The sequence below is a fragment of the Astatotilapia calliptera genome, chromosome 5, assembly GCF_900246225.1.
Source record: "Astatotilapia calliptera chromosome 5, fAstCal1.2, whole genome shotgun sequence".
NCBI lineage: Eukaryota > Metazoa > Chordata > Actinopteri > Cichliformes > Cichlidae > Astatotilapia > Astatotilapia calliptera.
In genome coordinates this window covers 26,069,438-26,085,669 of record NC_039306.1, presented here as the reverse complement: position 1 = coordinate 26,085,669, position 16,232 = coordinate 26,069,438, and the positions used below count along the sequence as shown (strand labels likewise).

General features: G+C 41.8%; 2 protein-coding genes across 6 annotated transcripts in view; one reads left to right on the top strand and one right to left on the bottom strand.

Moving 5' to 3' along the window:
* Positions 1–14,781, bottom strand: part of tacc1 (transforming, acidic coiled-coil containing protein 1) — a 29,560-nt gene extending 14,779 nt beyond the window's left edge. For 2 of the 4 annotated variants that reach the window (XM_026168481.1, XM_026168483.1), the window contains exon 1: positions 520–1,272. In XM_026168481.1, the coding sequence (XP_026024266.1) occupies positions 520–680 (161 nt within the window). In that variant the 5' untranslated portion in view covers positions 681–1,272. Of the gene's footprint in view, positions 1–519; positions 1,273–13,395 lie in introns of those variants that run through there. The other 2 variants (XM_026168484.1, XM_026168482.1) reach the window with 2 other exon arrangements.
* Positions 6,660–12,571, top strand: aggf1 (angiogenic factor with G patch and FHA domains 1). 2 transcript variants are annotated; one of them, XM_026168486.1, is made up of 16 exons: positions 6,660–6,760; positions 6,846–6,910; positions 7,069–7,268; positions 8,248–8,347; positions 8,440–8,618; positions 8,721–8,852; positions 8,952–9,149; positions 9,851–10,292; positions 10,464–10,572; positions 10,809–10,860; positions 10,977–11,078; positions 11,171–11,336; positions 11,499–11,578; positions 11,683–11,810; positions 11,898–11,997; positions 12,100–12,571. In XM_026168486.1, the coding sequence occupies exons 3-16, from the start codon at positions 7,077–7,079 to the stop codon at positions 12,346–12,348; spliced, it is 2,229 nt and encodes a 742-aa protein (XP_026024271.1). In that variant the 5' UTR covers positions 6,660–6,760; positions 6,846–6,910; positions 7,069–7,076; the 3' UTR covers positions 12,349–12,571. The 2 variants fall into 2 exon arrangements, with proteins under 2 accessions (XP_026024271.1, XP_026024272.1); XM_026168487.1 differs by lacking the exon at positions 9,851–10,292 and adding an exon at positions 9,339–9,408 and having other exon boundaries at positions 6,661–6,760.
* Positions 14,782–16,232: the final 1,451 nt, after the last annotated feature.

Below are 16,232 nucleotides of genomic sequence, written 5' to 3'. Positions count from 1 at the left end.
GTAAACATGGATTTTGTCATTTGATTACTTGATACCCGATGACAGGATATTGTGTCTAGTTGAGTGTGCAAGAGTGGAAACAGTTGTGAGCTTACTTGGAGCAATAGTAAGTATCCATAGTGTCAAAGCAGGTACACGAGGACCTGATAACTTGGGAGCCTGTCGTGTTTGTGTGATCTGAGCAATGATTACCTCGTTGAGCTACCTGCCTGTGCAGTGTGAGTGTGTGCGTTCTTGTACAGATCTGACAACGTGCCAGTGAGTCTAAGAAAAACACTCAAACGTGGTGACAATCGAAAGCACAGCCACACCACAAATGTGTCCGCCCTGCAGGACAACGCAGCACGCGAAATATAAAAAATGACACCAATATTTTTTCTCCTCCTCCCTTTCCTCGGCCTATTTCATCAAACCCTTAAAACAGCAGAGATTCTTCAACCTGACAGGCCGACGAGCAGGTAAATAAAACTGTGTGAGCCACCCTATCAGTAGTCACGGGGGCTCCAGCGCAACACTTGCCTGCAGCCTTGAGATCTCTCCTCCTCGTCTTCGTCTACTCTCTCTCCACGTTGCTCCCTCTCCTCGCTGGCCTCCTGCCCGTCTTCATCCTCCTCTCCCTCTCCCCCGCGCACTGCCGTCCATGTCCATTTAGCCCATGACACGGGTGAGAGCCAAGACATCACTCTTTATTCCAGCAGGGTCCTCTGACCCTCTCTCACCGATAGCTGTGGATTGGTTTCCAGCACTTGACTGATCCTTTTCTGATTCTTCCTCAGGTTTCCACCCAACCAACAGCTCTCACATCTTTCTATAGAGGTTCCCACTTCTCACACTTCTCAGTTTCCCATGAAGGGAACTACACATTTTTACACTACCCAACTTGTATAGCACTAATCTCAAAATTACAAAGACTTGAGCTGCGTTCTCTGCCCTTCTTATTCTTATTTCCAGTCACGCTCTCGTCTCTGTCGCTCTCTCTCCCTCTGTCTCTGTGGCTGAATACCTCAGCTCTGATCAGCTGGTTTATCAAATGCTGTGCTCACTCTCTTCTCCTCTCAACCCCCTACAAACTCTCCCCTCCACCTCGGAACAGCTCACTGACAGAAAATGCAGTGGGGGAAGGCAGTGAGCTGTCAGCTCAAAGAATGAATGCAGCTTCTCTTTAGGCTTCTACATGACTTCCCCCACGGTTGAAGAATGGTATGTCCCTGTCAGGCCGCTCTTCCACTCTGAAGCAGAAGGAGGGAGTCACAAAACACACACCAAGGGAGGAGGAGGAGGAGGAGAAGGCCTAGGGAGTGGAGGTAGAGGAGGAGCAGAGCTGTTTGGGGCTCCACATTTTATAGTCCAGAGAGAGGTTAGGAATGTGGGGCTGGATCTTAAAGCCCCCCCACCCCCACTCCTTTGTAGACTGTTTAACAGTTAACTGTTTCTCCCATCCAGTGGCAGCCAGACATGCATGACCAGGGGAACCAGTTCTGCATTTCTGTTGGAAAGCCCCAGGAGATATACCTGGCTGGATTCAATTTGTCTGAGGTAGCAGTTCAGACCACTGAACTGGCAGGAAACCAAAGTCTTCAACGCAGTCAGGAACGGGTGGTAAAAAGAACAAAACACCCCACTGTAGCAACTTAGAAGGAGAAAATTGGGTCTTAAATCTCTCAACAGAGCAATAAAATGGCCCTCTAAATACAGAAATATTTACACGTGTGTGTGTGTGCACGTGTGTGTGTGTGTGTGTGTGTGTGTGTGTGTGTGTGTGTGTGTGTGTGTGTGTGTGTGTGTGTTACAGAGAACCCAAAAGTGGCTTGCTTCTAGGACAATGATTTCAAATGTGCTTTTTTTTAATTACATGCAATAAAAGGGGAACTTCTTAAAAGTTGAGAAAATCTATCATCCTGCCAATTATATCAGTCCTTTATTTACTTTTACACAAGACAAACACAGCAACAGATCATCTGGAGAATAGTTTAAGTTGATCTAGGTGGTTCTAGATACAAGAGAAGTCTAGAAATATCCCCTCAGTTGTGTGAATTTATAAAAACAAAGCTTACAGAGCTCCATAGTTGCTTAATTTGCAGATGTGAAGCTACTGACAATGTCTGTAAATTAATATATCACACGAAGAGACAATCTCAAAAAAATGATGTCAGTAAAGAAGAAAAACACTCACAATACACATATAGAACAGGGGGCAGTGGCAAATCCATGTATAACTGGCTAATAAGAGCCATACAGCAGTTTTTACTGTAGATTTTCTGCACTCCTTCAACCACCTGCTGCAACAGCAAAAGCTTCTTGTGTTCACCCAGACAGACAGCACAATAATACATCCTATTTCTGTAGTCTTGTTGTATTAAGGTGCCAGAAACTTCAAGGCTTGGTCCGTCTGCTGAGCTGTTAAACTCCTCCCAAGTTCCCATCGAGGAGCAAATACACAGACGTGCTTCAGTCAGGCTCAAAGTTTCCACATTTGACCAGAAAGGGTGGAGTTTTCTACCCGCTTATTTACAGTCTGATTCTGGTAAAGATTGTGCCTGGAGTGAGGACAAAAACTGTTCCTGCATACTAAAGACATCATCTCACAAGCATGAAGAACTACTTGTGCTTTTATCTTTGAGTTGGTATCTGTTTATTTTATTTTTTTTGCCTGTGAAATGTTTGTTTGTGAAAGACAACATTTTTACTTTTTTTTTTTTTAAAGTCACAGAGTAGCAGCAAAGTCCTACCTTGGGTTGGGTTTTACTAGGAGAATAGATTAGCATCTGCCCACAAGTTACACGAGTGGTAATCCTGATCACTGATCGATATTTACGTCACGTTTGCGTGATAGAAACAAAGGTGTGTTTCAGTGCAGAAGAGGAAGTCTGCATATTTAGACCTTATAAACCTTATAAATAGCTCCTTCTATCGGTGGTGAGGGGTCTCTGAAGATGCATGCGAGACAGGGATAAGCATGTTATATAAGTAAAGGTGCCTATGACCTCCCCTACTAAAAAATATACATATAAAATGAGAACTATACGTTGAGATCTTTTTTTTTATTTTTAAAAAGCCAGAAAATAACATTGAACTGAGTACTAATATCTTTTGTTTGCCATTTACAAACCATCGAGGTTTGTGGACCAGTGCTTTACTTATCTAAAAACGGCATCAATAAACATCAGCATGAGGCAGCTGTGTGTGTGAATGTGTGTGTGTGTCTCCAGATAAAAGACCACCCCATACTTAACGGCTGCCACAGCCACAGACCAGAAAGCTTCAGCCAAGGAGTCTGAAGCACCACCAGAATCCAAACACAACTCAAAAGAGCTCAGATTTCAAGCCCAGCACGAGGTAGCCAACAGGCATTTTCTAGAAAACAGAAAGTCACTAGTAACAGACAGAATAACAATCTGGCCTCTCCCGCTACTGTGATGTTTATTCTAAGCTGACACATCAGCTGAAATTCTGACTTTCCTACTACAAATACACTAACTGCACACTTATGTTTAGTCTCTTTGTCAATATGGCTGTAACCGATATTGGAAACAATGCGGAGATCAAATGTGCAAACTGTATTCAGGCTGTGTCAACAGTCATCACTTTAAATGTTCTATCACCATAAATAGAGTGGGAGACAATAGAGGAACCATGTGATTATATAACAGCCATTCCTGTGGAGCCTAAAATAAGTGCAGACACACAAAGAGATGGCTTGGTCTCAGCAAATCCCAGAAAACTAACTGAATGTTCCCGGAAATTAATTAATGTAAAAAGAATGGGACATAAAGGGCAGAGGATGAAGAGCCGAGGAGAAGGAAAACAAAGAGGAAGGAAAATAATGAGCACGCTGCCACAGGACTGCAGTAGCTATGTGTGTGTGTGTGTGTTTGAGGAACAGAAATGGGAGAGGAAGAACCTGCAAATAAATAACCCATGCTAGCACAATGGTTTCTTACTTCTGCCTTGTGAGGAAAACTAACACGTCAGGCCAGCAAATGTGTGAAGCTCTAAGTGACACACTTGCGGTAATGTGACATGGCACTTTCAACAGCTAGCTGAAGAAAAAACTACAAGATGTGATCACATTCTTCCAGAGATGAGTGCAAGTAAAACTACTGCAAATGTCACACCACGCCTCAGTAATCTGCTCCTCTGAGCTGGCAAGCTGCAGAATCAGTGGACTGCACAGGCATCTAGTGGTCAAAAAGCATAATAACAACCAGAAAAACTTCACAAAATTTCATCAGGTGAAAAACTTAATAAAAACCATGCATTATCTTTTTTTTACCGTAATTGCTATATGACAAGCACGCATAGAGTAAAGTCTCGGTTCATAGTCAACAGGCTCAGTATTGCTAAGAAGGTATTTTTTTGTGTATTACTCAGAAAACTGACTTTTCCCATCCATCCATCTTCTTCTGCTTATCCAGGGGGCCAGTTCACGGGGGCAGCAGCCTAAGCAGAGAAGCCCAGACCTCCCTCTCCCCAGCCACCTCCTCCAGCTTGTCTGGGGGAGCACCAAGGCGTTCCCAGGCCAGCCGAGAGATATAATCTCTGCAGTGTGTCCTTGGTCTGCCCCGGGGCCTCCTCCCAGTGGGACATACCCAGAACACCTCACCCAGGAGGCATCCTTGTCAGATGTCCAAGCCACCTCAACTGGCTCCTTTCGATGTGACTTTTTCCATGACGTGCTTAACTTCATGGAAGTGATTGTTAAACTGGTTCTCTGTCTTGAAAAAATATTTGGAAAAACCATCAAGCGCTACGATGAACCTGGCTCACATGAGGCCCGCCCCAGGAAAGGAAGCCCAAGAATCACCTCTGCTTCTGAGGATAGATTCATCCGAGTCACCAGCCTCAGAAATCGCAAGTTAACAGCACCTCAGATTAGAGCCCAGATAAATGCCACACAGAGTTCCAGTAGCAGACACACCTATACATCAGCTGTTCAGAGGAGAGTGCTCGAATCAGGCCTTTATGGTCAAGAAGCCACTACTAAGAAAAAGCAACAAGCAGAAGAAATTTATTTGGGCCAAGAAACACAAGGAATGGACATCAGATTAGTGGAAAATGTGCTTTGGTCTGATGAGTCCAAATTTGAGATCTCTGGTTCCACCCGCCCTGTCTTTGAGTGACGCAGAAAAGATGAACGGATGCATGCATGGAGGAGGAGGTGTGATGGTGTGGGGGTGCTTTGCTGGTGGCATTGTTAGAGATTTATTCAAAATTGAAGGCACACTGAAGCAGCACGGCTACCACAGCATCCTGCAGCGACATGCCATCCCATCTGGTTTGTGTTTAGTTGGACCAGGATTTTATTTTTTTCAAAGGACAATGACCCCACTTTTTTTTCTTCTTCTTTTGAGGCATTCAGAGGCAGATTTGCTGGTGTGTTTTGGGTCATTTCCCTGCTGCATAACTCAAGTAAGCTTGAGATTCAGAAATTCTCCTTCAGGATTTTCTAGTAAACAGCAGAATTCATGGTTCCATCAATTAAGGTGAGTCGTCCAGGTCCTGAAGCAGCAAAACAGCCCCAGACCATCACACTACCACTACTACTAAAATACTGTGTTAGTTTAGTGCAGATGTGACTTAGATCTTTGAAAAACTTCAGCTTTTGTCTCATCAGTCAACAGAATATTTTCCCCAAAGTCTTGGGGATCAAGATGTTTTTTGGCAAATGTGAGGTGAGACTTTGCGCTGTTTTGGTCAGCAGTGGTTTTCTCCTTGGAGCTCTCCGGTGGATGATATATTCACACTTTCTTATTGTTGAATATTGTTGAACTCTGACCTTAATTGAAGCAAAAGAGGACTGCAGTTTTTCAGATGTTGTTCTGGGTTCTTTTGTGATCTCATGTTCATGTGCTCTTGGAATAATTTTGTTAAGCCGAACATTTCTGTTCCACAAATAGAGAAAATTGCTTCTTGTTTTCTCCATTTGTCCATAACGGCTCTTCCTGTGGTTAATTCAACAGGTCTGGCAGTAATTAGGTTTAGGTGTCATTAGCGAAACTGAACTTAGTGTTTAAAAAAAAAAGTAGTTAATCATGGTTAATTCAGGATTTAACAAGATGGGCAATTACTATTCCACACAAGGCCAAGTAGATTTGGAGCCCCCCCCCCGCCGAAATCAACAATTAAAAACTGCATTTTATGTAATTAGGTTATAATGTCTGATGATCTGAAACATGTGTGACAAGTATACAAAAATAAAAAATACAATGAAAATCAGAAAAGGGGCAATGCTTTTTCACAGCATTGCAACCTATTAAAGCCTTTTGAATGCCAGTATATTCATTCAAGAAAATCCAGATAAATGTGATAGCGTAGCATAACAAAACAAAATAACTATATCTATGCTTTTTATGATAGTTAATGCTTGCAAATTAACATTAGCAATAATTTTCTTAGCCTCCTGGTAACAGGGCCAGCCTTTTGCTGGGTTTCTGTTCCCTCTTATGTAAAATTGAACTAAAACAGTAATTTAAATGAGAAGCTGACACCTACAAAGTAAGTCAAAACAAATCAAAAATGAAATGTGAACGCACAAAAAGACAGGAAAGACAAGAAAAGACGAACAGTTAGATTAATTGTTCATTTTAGTGGTTTGTGTAACTATGAACGCGGTCCACCGTTAGGTGGCGGTAAAGATCCTCATAACAGGGAAAGAAGTCCGCCACACCTAAAGAAGACGTACTTCCGTCGTGACGCAATCGTTAGTAGTAAATGGCGGTCACCAACAGGCCGGACTATAAACATTTCCACGGTTCCAACTGTAACTGTCTAATTATCATCAAAACATGTACTCGGCTGTATCGCACATGCAGGATAGTTATAAGATCTTTATTTTCAACTTTCAGGTCGGCTCATGCTCCGTGCTGAGAGGAAGTTTACAACTAAAAGGACCAAGAAAACGAAAGAAACGGTAAGAAGAAACAGGTATTAATATCTGTGCTCAGTTAGCTTATACACGCGTGCAGTTACATGACTTGATAAACACCCCGTGTGTTACATATGCGGACAGGTCTACAGGTTTTTTCATATACCCGTTGCTACCCGCTAAGCGCTATCGTTTTGTTTTAGGTTAACAAATGGAGAACGACGACAGTCACGAAGAAAAAGACACGGAGCCTGAAGTGGCCAAACTCCGGCTGAAAGTCGAATCTTTGAAACAGGAGCTCAAAGAGTGCCGAGCCGAGTTGGCCAAGTTACAGAAGCAGCTGAGCCACTCCGAAAGACTGCAGCGGAGCACGGAGGGCTATAACGAAGACCTGAGGAAGCAGGTCAGTTCAAATGAAAAGAAGCCAAACATATCATAGAGATGGGAGACATATCCTCCAAATTATATCACGATGCAACAAAAGATTTTGCAATAAAGAAATTCTCACAATATGGAGATTGATTTTATTTTCCAATGAGCTACTGTCATTGATTACCGACTTCCTAATTTAAAGCAGCAGCACTGTTACAGTGAGATAGCAGTGGCACAGCATTAATCAAACAACAGCACAACATTAGCCTAAGTGGTGTTTTCATCTGGAAATCTTTAAAGGTAATTAGAATCACTTCACTGTCTAACTCTTTAGGAGCTGCACAATATTATCACAGAACAAACATTGAAAAATAATCTCTACCTGCTTTGTGTATTTAAACCATCTGCTTAAAGTCTTGATTTTCCACCAAATAACTTCATCGTTTTTTTCCATTTGTGTTTGATCTTGCTGTTACATGGAGTGTAACTAGTGAGTGCTCTGAATGATGCTCTATGGAGTCAAATGTTTACTATCATGTTGCCAGTATCTCCTTTTTCTCAGCCTGATTGTACTTTGCGGTGTGTTTTTGTGGTGGTCAAACAAATTTGTCACTTTACTTTGTTGGAGGTACTAAATGGTAATTGGAGGCTAGCACTCGGATATAACCAGGCTTGTCTTATTGTTGCGTACCGAGTAAACGAGTTGAATTACTGTAGCAATGATAATGAGATATGACATCTTTAATATGATGCAAAAATCTACACCGGCATTAATGCAGATAATCTAGACAGTCTAGATCTAAATGATGTCATATAGTAGTTTTGTTTGTTCTGAGGTGTATTTTGAGCCAGTTTAATGTTTAAAGTGGCAAAAGGGCCAAGGTTTATTTATTTTTTTAACCTAAGTTGTGCTCTATTTTTCTGCATTATGGTTTAAACCAAGAAAGGAAATCAATTTGAATTTTTGAATGTTTGCGCACTGAATTTTATCTCAATGTGTGTTGGTTCAGGTCGACCAGCTGAGTGCAGAGATTCATGAACGGAAGAAAAAAGATAAAGACAAAGTCGACTGTGAAACTCAAACAGAAGAACATGTATGGACAGAAACTGGTGTGTTACTTTCACATGCGCATGAATGAAATTTACTCATTGTGTCATTAAGTTTAAAAACAGCCTAAAGCTGTTTTAATATTCCTTTTCAGATTATTATAATTACTACTATGGAGACTATGGTCTGAACTCGGAGGGAGCAGACACTCAGGAAAGCCTGAACACGGCGCCAGCTGATTATGAGGCAGCAGAGAGCTCAACAACAAATGAAGCAACAGCTGCAGATGTGTCAGTTCAGCCAGACCAGACCAGTTTAGCGGTCACAACAGAGGTATCCATGTGTGTCTTTTTATTTTTATCTTAGCATTCCTATACTTATAAAAAGAGTCATATTCCATTTATAGTCACCATTATAAAACTATTTGTGTTTCAGGGGAGCGATGGAGGATCTATAGCAGATATGTTGAGGGCCACTGCTGAGGAAGCTATGACACAGACTGGGTTTGTGTTTGATGAGACTTCTGGGATGTATTATGACCACAGCACGGGCTTCTACTACGACTCGGTGTGTGAGCTGTAAAGTTTGGCAGTTTATAGTAGAAATTATTTTAGAGGAAGTTTAGTTTGGCACACATTTCTGACATTTTTCACCCCTCTCCATCAGGCCAGTCAGTTGTACTACGATGCCAACTCTGGCATTTACTACTACTACGATGCAGAGAGTGGACGATACCAGTTTCATTCCAGGATTGAGGTTCCTGCTGTGCAGAGTAGTGCAGAGCCGTATCAAGAAAAAACGGACGCTGATAAGAAAGGCAGAAAATTCAAGAAAGGAGTCAAGAAAACATCACAGGATGATAGGGTATGTAATAGTGCAAGATTTTATTTATGCATTCCTTAAAAATGTTACATTTTGTTGCTGACAGCTGGCTTTGACCTTTCAGTTCCCTCTTTAAAATCCAATTTGTTTTGCTGGTCTCAGTCTTCAAATAGATATTTTTTTTCTTTTTATATGAAGCTAGTTGACTTAAAGACTATTCCTCTGACCTAGGTGCAAGAGGTGACTAACTCTTTGGCTAAAATGAAGATTTCCTCTTACTGGAAAACTCCTTCCTACAGAGGTATACCTTTTTAATATTAATGTGCAAAAGATTTAAAAGTATGTGTTTGCTTTTTGTTCTTTAAAAAACTGAAAATTAGCTTCTTATTGTACACAGCACCTTAACAATCTTTAAAGGTGACACAGTGAGTCAAACACTGACCCTGGTCTCTGTGTTGCCTGCATTCAATCCTTTTGTGTGAGATACGGCTAATAAAGAGTTAGTGAAGTGAAAAAGTAAACCCATGAACCTCAAAGGACGCAAATAATAAGTTGCTGAAGCTCAGCTCAACACTTAGAATTTGCTGTCAGGCCTGATTTAACCTGGTAAAGGTCTTTAATGTATTCTCTTTGAAGACTGAGACCGTCTATAAGCTTTCTGTGCCAAAAGATTGGGGATCCACAGTACAAAGTCCAGCTTTCACAGCAGATGGTAGTTTCACTGCTCACTGTCTTAATGACAGGAAGTGAAAAGTGACGATGTAAAGCTGGAAGAAGACGAGGCCGACTGTGTTGAAAGGCAAACGACTAAGAAGAAGACAGAATCACGGAAAGCAAAACGAAGGTCTCGCAGTCCAGATGTGGCTCCACGGAGAAAAGACTCGTCCAAACGCAAAGAAGACGGCGACAAATATCCATCAAAGAGAAAAAAGCAGAAAAACGGCTCACACCATGACGATAAGGGAGACTCAAGGAAGAAAAGGAAGAAATCTAAGTCGGAAAAACATAAAAAGAAAAAGAAGGCCACTCGGAGTGATGGATCTGAGGGGAACAGTGAACCAGAAGAGGGTGAGATCACAGAGTCAGAGAGGGAAGAATGGGAGTCTACCCCCTCGTTCTCGTCGCCCTCGAGCGCAGCCTCAATGGAAAGTCCTGAATCAGAAATGGACACACAGAGTCAAGAAGGTGAGAAGTAAGAGTAGTCTGAATTAACTCACATGGCGTGCACAGTTTGTTTTATCTGGGGCAAGTTTGTTTGATGGACCTGTCACTTTTTGGTAATGCTTGTAGCTGTCTGAGACTTGTCATATTTTTGTGAATATGAGTATGTGGTGCTTTATTTTTTTTTCCTTGTAGTCAAAGACATCTGGCCTCCCTGTGTAAGAGTGACTGTGGTCAGGTCTCCTGTGCTGCAGGTGGGCACTCTGTTCATCATCACAGCCGACTCTCCAGCCACCATTGGCAGGTCTGTGGGGTTGTTTTCTGTTGCTGTTTGGTGATTGCATGGCAGCAGAAGTGTATTTTGTTCACACATTGCAACAGTGGGAAATTTTAGCACTTTAGTTGCAGTTTGAATTAAATCACTCACAAGATTTCAGAGCCGTTGTTAAAACTATGAGTAGTCAGTAAAAAGAGGTTAAATTGATCTCTCTGTCATATAATAGCCAAGTGAAGACAACATGCTGTCTTTTGTGTTTTCAGAGAGAAAGATATGAACCACGCAATCCGAATACCAGAAATGGGAGTCAGCAAGGTACCTCTCCTTTCCGCTTTCCTGCAGGGATGGAAGTTACTCTGTTATGAATGATTGTTTTTTGTTAACACAGGCTTATGTGATCTTTCTAAATGCCAGTATGTTTGTGGTTCTAGTTCCATGCAGAGGTGTATTTTGACCAGGAGCAGCAGAGCTACATGCTGGTGGACCAGGGAAGCCAGAATGGAACGGTGATCAATGGCAACCGCATCTTACAGGTGAGCATTTTGTTTACGTTTGAGTTGAAAAGAAAAAAGCAAACAAAACCTGAACTTAGCCGATACCACGTCAATGATACTTTCATCTGCAGCCCAAAACCAAGTCTGAGCCACATGCACTGATGCACGGCGATGAAGTGAAGATGGGAGAGACTGTGTTGTCCTTCCATATCCATTCAGGGAACGATACCTGTGATGGCTGTGAGCCCGGTCAGGTGATGGCTCACCTCAGCAAGCACAAGAGAGAAGACAACACTGGTGAGCTACTTAAAGTGAAACACGTCCACAGAGAGGGGAATATCTTTTTTTTTTTTTTGCATAGATTCATGAAACAACAGTGAGCCTGCTCTTGTTGTAAAAGCTGTGCTCTTACCCAGTGTGAGATTACACTCCTGAGTTTGCCGCTGTTGTTTTCTAAAGGTCCTGCTCTCACCAAAGAGGATAAAGAATCACTGCGACAGAAAGAGCTGAAGCAGATGAAGGCCAAATATGGCCTGCAAGTGAGTGCAAACCTTGGTGCAGTCATAAGTTTTAACCCTCTAGTCTTTTCTTTTCCTTTTTTATAATAATGGAGGCACTCATTTCTCTGCTTTTCTGCAAACAGAGCGGTGACTTTGAGGAGACGAAAGCCTTGAAGAACCCCAAATATAAGGATCGAGCAGAATCTCGAAGGCAAACAGTGGGCAGTGAGGGTGCTTTCCAACGCGATGATGCACCGGCTTCTGTTCATGAGTAAGTGTTAGCAAATGGCTGTAGTTCCACCTGATGGGAAATGCTAGATTCAAGTGTTGATCATTCACTGTGTCTGTTTTCCAAAAGGGAGATCAGTGAAGTGAATAAAGGACGGAAGATGCTGGAAAAGATGGGCTGGAAGAAAGGAGAGGGACTGGGTAAAATGGGAACCGGAATGAAAGACCCGGTAAGACGATCCGCTGATTCTGCTGGTGGAAGTTCTCCTTTGTTTCAGTGCAAAACAGCAATGTGATTCAATTGTCTTCCTTTTCCGTTCCCGTCTTCACAGATTCAACTGAAAATCCGAAAGTCCCAGTCGGGTTTGGGAGCAGCTGCCGCCATGTCTCTGGACGACGCGTCTTTGACTAAATCAAAGTCCCAAAAGAACTGGGAGAAGGCGCGAGAGAGGTTCGCTGATACCTGCCAGCCTGACTCGCTCGTGCCCAAAACCCAGAAGAACACTTCACCCAAAGCCTGGGTCAGATCGGAAGAGACGGAGACCACACCGAACAGCTTTGAAACAGAAGGCCAAAGTTAGGAGTCAGAAGAGAATTTCCACAGATTTAAAAACTGGGCACTTACGCATATTGACACCAAGAGGAAATGTGTCGTTTTCATTTATTTCCTCAGCTGTGAAGAGTCATGCAACCAGTTGAGACTAAATTGAGTTTTACCTCTATTCTTAAGAGTACAGGATATGCCCTCATTATTTTACTGCCACCGTAAAAACAAACAAATAAACATTATTGACCTGTCTTTCAGTGCTGTGCAGTTATATCCTCACTTACAGTGGTTAGGTAACTCTTATTTAATGTAGACCACAATAAGAGTTGCTGAAGGATTGAACTGGAGTGTCGCCCACACACACACACACACACACACACACACACACACACACACACACACACACACAGAGAGAGGGCAGAGGTGCCACTGTTCCTGCTAGTACAAACAAGGATGCGAATAACCTCAAGCAAACATTGACACAGTGAAGCAATATTTCTCGCATTGAGATCTTTTTTTCTTTCCTTTTTTATGATGACGACTGAGGATCTGTTCAGACAAATCAAAGCTCACCATGTCAAGTCACAACTTCTCTGTGTTACTGTCCCCAACCCCCCCCCAAGCCTTTAAAAAAGAAAAACAATATTCTGAACAAGCTAAACTTATCTGTGCTGTTTGATTTACTTTGACATATTGTGGTGTTGCGTCTTTTATTGTCACTTCTATGTTTGCTAAAAGCAGAGGGACAACCACATCCACATACTTGGAACTACAGTGAGCAAACATTTAACAGTCCCATCTCTATGCAACCTTATCTACGGGTTCATTTTAGGGTGTGTGAATATTTGCATGTGTGCGCAAGTCTGTCTCACACCGAGCGCAAAGAGAAGGGAAATCTAGCACACGGTCTGTATTTTAGTTTGTATAGTACAGCCCATGAAAATCCATTAGCACGTTTAAAGTGTCTTTGCTGATGCTGTTATAACTGCATGAGTTAGTCATGTAGGAGAGGTGGAAATCCTCATTCTGCATCAGCTCAAAGTGCCGTAAAATTATCAAACAGCTGAGAGGCTGGACTCACGTGACGGTGTTGGTGTAACTCCTTGAGCTGGATCTCCTGCTGTTCTTCCTCTGACTTTGAGTGCCACCCATTTTGAGCTTTCCACTCTTCAACAGATGAACAGACACATTCCACTACTGTATTTATTTCCCTCAGCTAGCAGTCATCGTCCTCATCGGTGCACTGCTGTCAGATTTCTTTCTTGACAGGTAGGTCCTCCCTCCTCTGCTCAGCTACTTTCGCAAGTCTCCTCCCTCAATTTAACTGCGCTCACCGAGAGTAAACGTTCAATTTGTAAAACTACTGTAATAAAATTGGGAGGGATCTGCTTGTGTCTTGTGTTGCTCAGTTGTTTTGTGTATAAAGTCTAAGGCATAAAAAGATATTGTTAGTCATGAGATAAAGTGGGATGTGGCTCAGGGCTTTTGAGAGATCTGGCTTGACCAGTTCCCGATGCTGAAAGAGTATTCAGAAGAACACAGAGCCACTGTTCTTTGAAGTGCAGGCTTTTCTATTTCTATTTTCTTTTTGCAAGTTTTTATGCAGTTTGTGTGAAACGACTCTTAGTACAATCGGAAACAAACAGCTGCTTTGGTGCTGTGAAAATGTCTTGGGTGTTTTGATGAAGTGCATTTTCCCATCTCTACAACACAATCAGTGCCAGCGAAAATCATTCGGAAGAGTAAAAAATCCATAATGCTCAATGTCAAATGACTATCAGAAACTATGCACTGTGTGAGTTAATGCTGCTAAAATGGCACTGACCCGTAATGTAGTCTGGCATCAAAACATTCAGCGTGGATCCTTTTGAGTGCTGCAGGTTACTGTGTGAGGCATATTTTACTTGACTGGATGTGTTAATAAATAATGATATATGTCAATATGAACACCAGCACCCAAGGTTACTTATCTGGGGATTGCATTGCGAGGAAATGATCAATTTTTAAATTTACCTCAACTGTCTGTCGTATATTAGTTGTGGCTGATTTACGATTAGTCCTGACGCAATAGCTCTTTATTGGACTGCACCATCACAAGCAAGTGGAAACAAGTCTCCTCAAGTCCCTGGAGCTGGAAAAGTATCTTAGTTATGCGACAGTAATCTGCAAACATGGAGTTAGTATTTAGAGGGTGGAAAGTCTCATCAAGGAAAATGTGGTGTGGCCCAAGGAAGATACCTTAAATATTGTGATCCTAGCTAGCTGGTTAAACAAGCCATACATGAGGGAACCACAGCCGTAGTTTTGAAACAACTGGAACATTATTAAACTGATATCTGCCTTGCACAAAGATGCCTTGTTTTGCGCCCGATCATGCTTTGAGCTGTAAATTCTGTCAAGAGCCAAGGAGCATGAAAAGGTCAGCCAGTTTTCATATCACACATTGCATCACATGGAATATACTGGGCGACACAGACTTGCAAAAAACAGACATTCATTCAACTAGTATCTGATAAAAAACAAAAGGACTCCCATATGCCTGACAGAGGGCACTATGAAGGGTGTGTCGTACCTCCAATCTTGATCGTTTAGATGAGTATTTCCTGCAGTAATTTTCTATTTGATGTACTATATGGATATTTAAAATGAAGAAAGCAAAATATATTTTGTTAAATAATTTTTAAGTGTAAACAAGAATAAAAGACTATAAAAGCTGGGTTTGAAATAACCCAGTAAGTTTCTAATTATAGGAAACTATCTATGCTATTTAACTAGGATTAACAAAATTGGATGAAATGAAATGGTACAAATTACATTTAGTACATGAAACAGTTATTTTAATGGAAGGTAATTATTAAACTATAAATCCAATCACTGAATAAACTCAGCTGTGAAATTTACTCAATAATGCCTCAATAACATTTAATTTTCATAGATTAGCAAAATTAAGATGAACATGTGGCCTGATATCTCTAAGTTGTTGAGAAAACTCGGTGGACTGTTCAGGGTTAACAAAAAAGAGAGAGGGAGAAAATCTGCAGAATTATAATCTCTCACACCCAAGTGAAAAAAAATGCCGCAGACATAAAATTATAATCATTTGTCTTTGAGTGACCTCATGTGACAGACTGGTATGAAACCAGAATCTGTGTAGTTTAGTGTTTGTTGGAATGACCACAGGGTTTAATCAGAGAAAAACTCCTCCCTCCATCATCAGTCACAGGACGTAAATCCTTTCTGTGGGTTTCCATAATAGTTAAGGACCGTAATGCAAGCACGGGTGACAGCAACATGAATTATGGTAAATATATGTCAGAAATACAGTTCAGTGAGTAACGTGACACCAGGGTTTCATTATTTAGAAAATAAGTTGAAGTCTGTGTGGTGTATTACATAGCAGGGAGCAGTAAGAAAACACAGTTAAAATTGGATTCTGAGTAATTCTAGCGGCTGTGTGCCAAAGTAAAGCCACTGTACTGTATGTAATATGCAACAGAAGCAGCAGTGAGCAGAGGGAGCAGGGTCACAGCCACAAAATGAAGCCTTTACATACAGCAGGGAGTCCTCTTGTCATTATAGTATGTCTGTGTGTGTTTCTACAATGATGAAAATTTATGATTATTTGCTATTTTATTGCAACAGCTTACTTTCTTTTTCCCTTTGGCCACACCATGACCGTCTGCCCCAATCTAACACTGTGTTATCTCAGTCTCCGTCTGTGTATGTGAGCCTATTGAGAGGCATGAGACCAGAAGTGACACTTCTGCCCCCACTTCTGCTTCCGCCTCTGTGGGCCCTCTCGGCCATATCCGTTTACATAAAATCTCAGCCTCTGGGCCTCTCAACATCAGAGCAAAGCTGAAGACGCAATATATTACTATTTTTAAACCTGACTGTGACTCAAAAAGAAATTCCACT

What these genes read in the sequence shown, in the direction of transcription:
- aggf1 (XM_026168486.1), top strand. Translation starts at nt 7,077, where the DNA reads ATGGAGAACGACGACAGTCACGAAGAAAAAGACACGGAGCCTGAAGTG. An exon ending in AAACATCACAGGATGATAGG is followed by an intron (nt 9,150 to 9,850) that starts GTATGTAATAGT and finishes TCTTAATGACAG; the next exon opens with GAAGTGAAAAGTGACGATGT. An exon ending in CAAGAGAGAAGACAACACTG is followed by an intron (nt 11,337 to 11,498) that starts GTGAGCTACTTA and finishes TGTTTTCTAAAG; the next exon opens with GTCCTGCTCTCACCAAAGAG.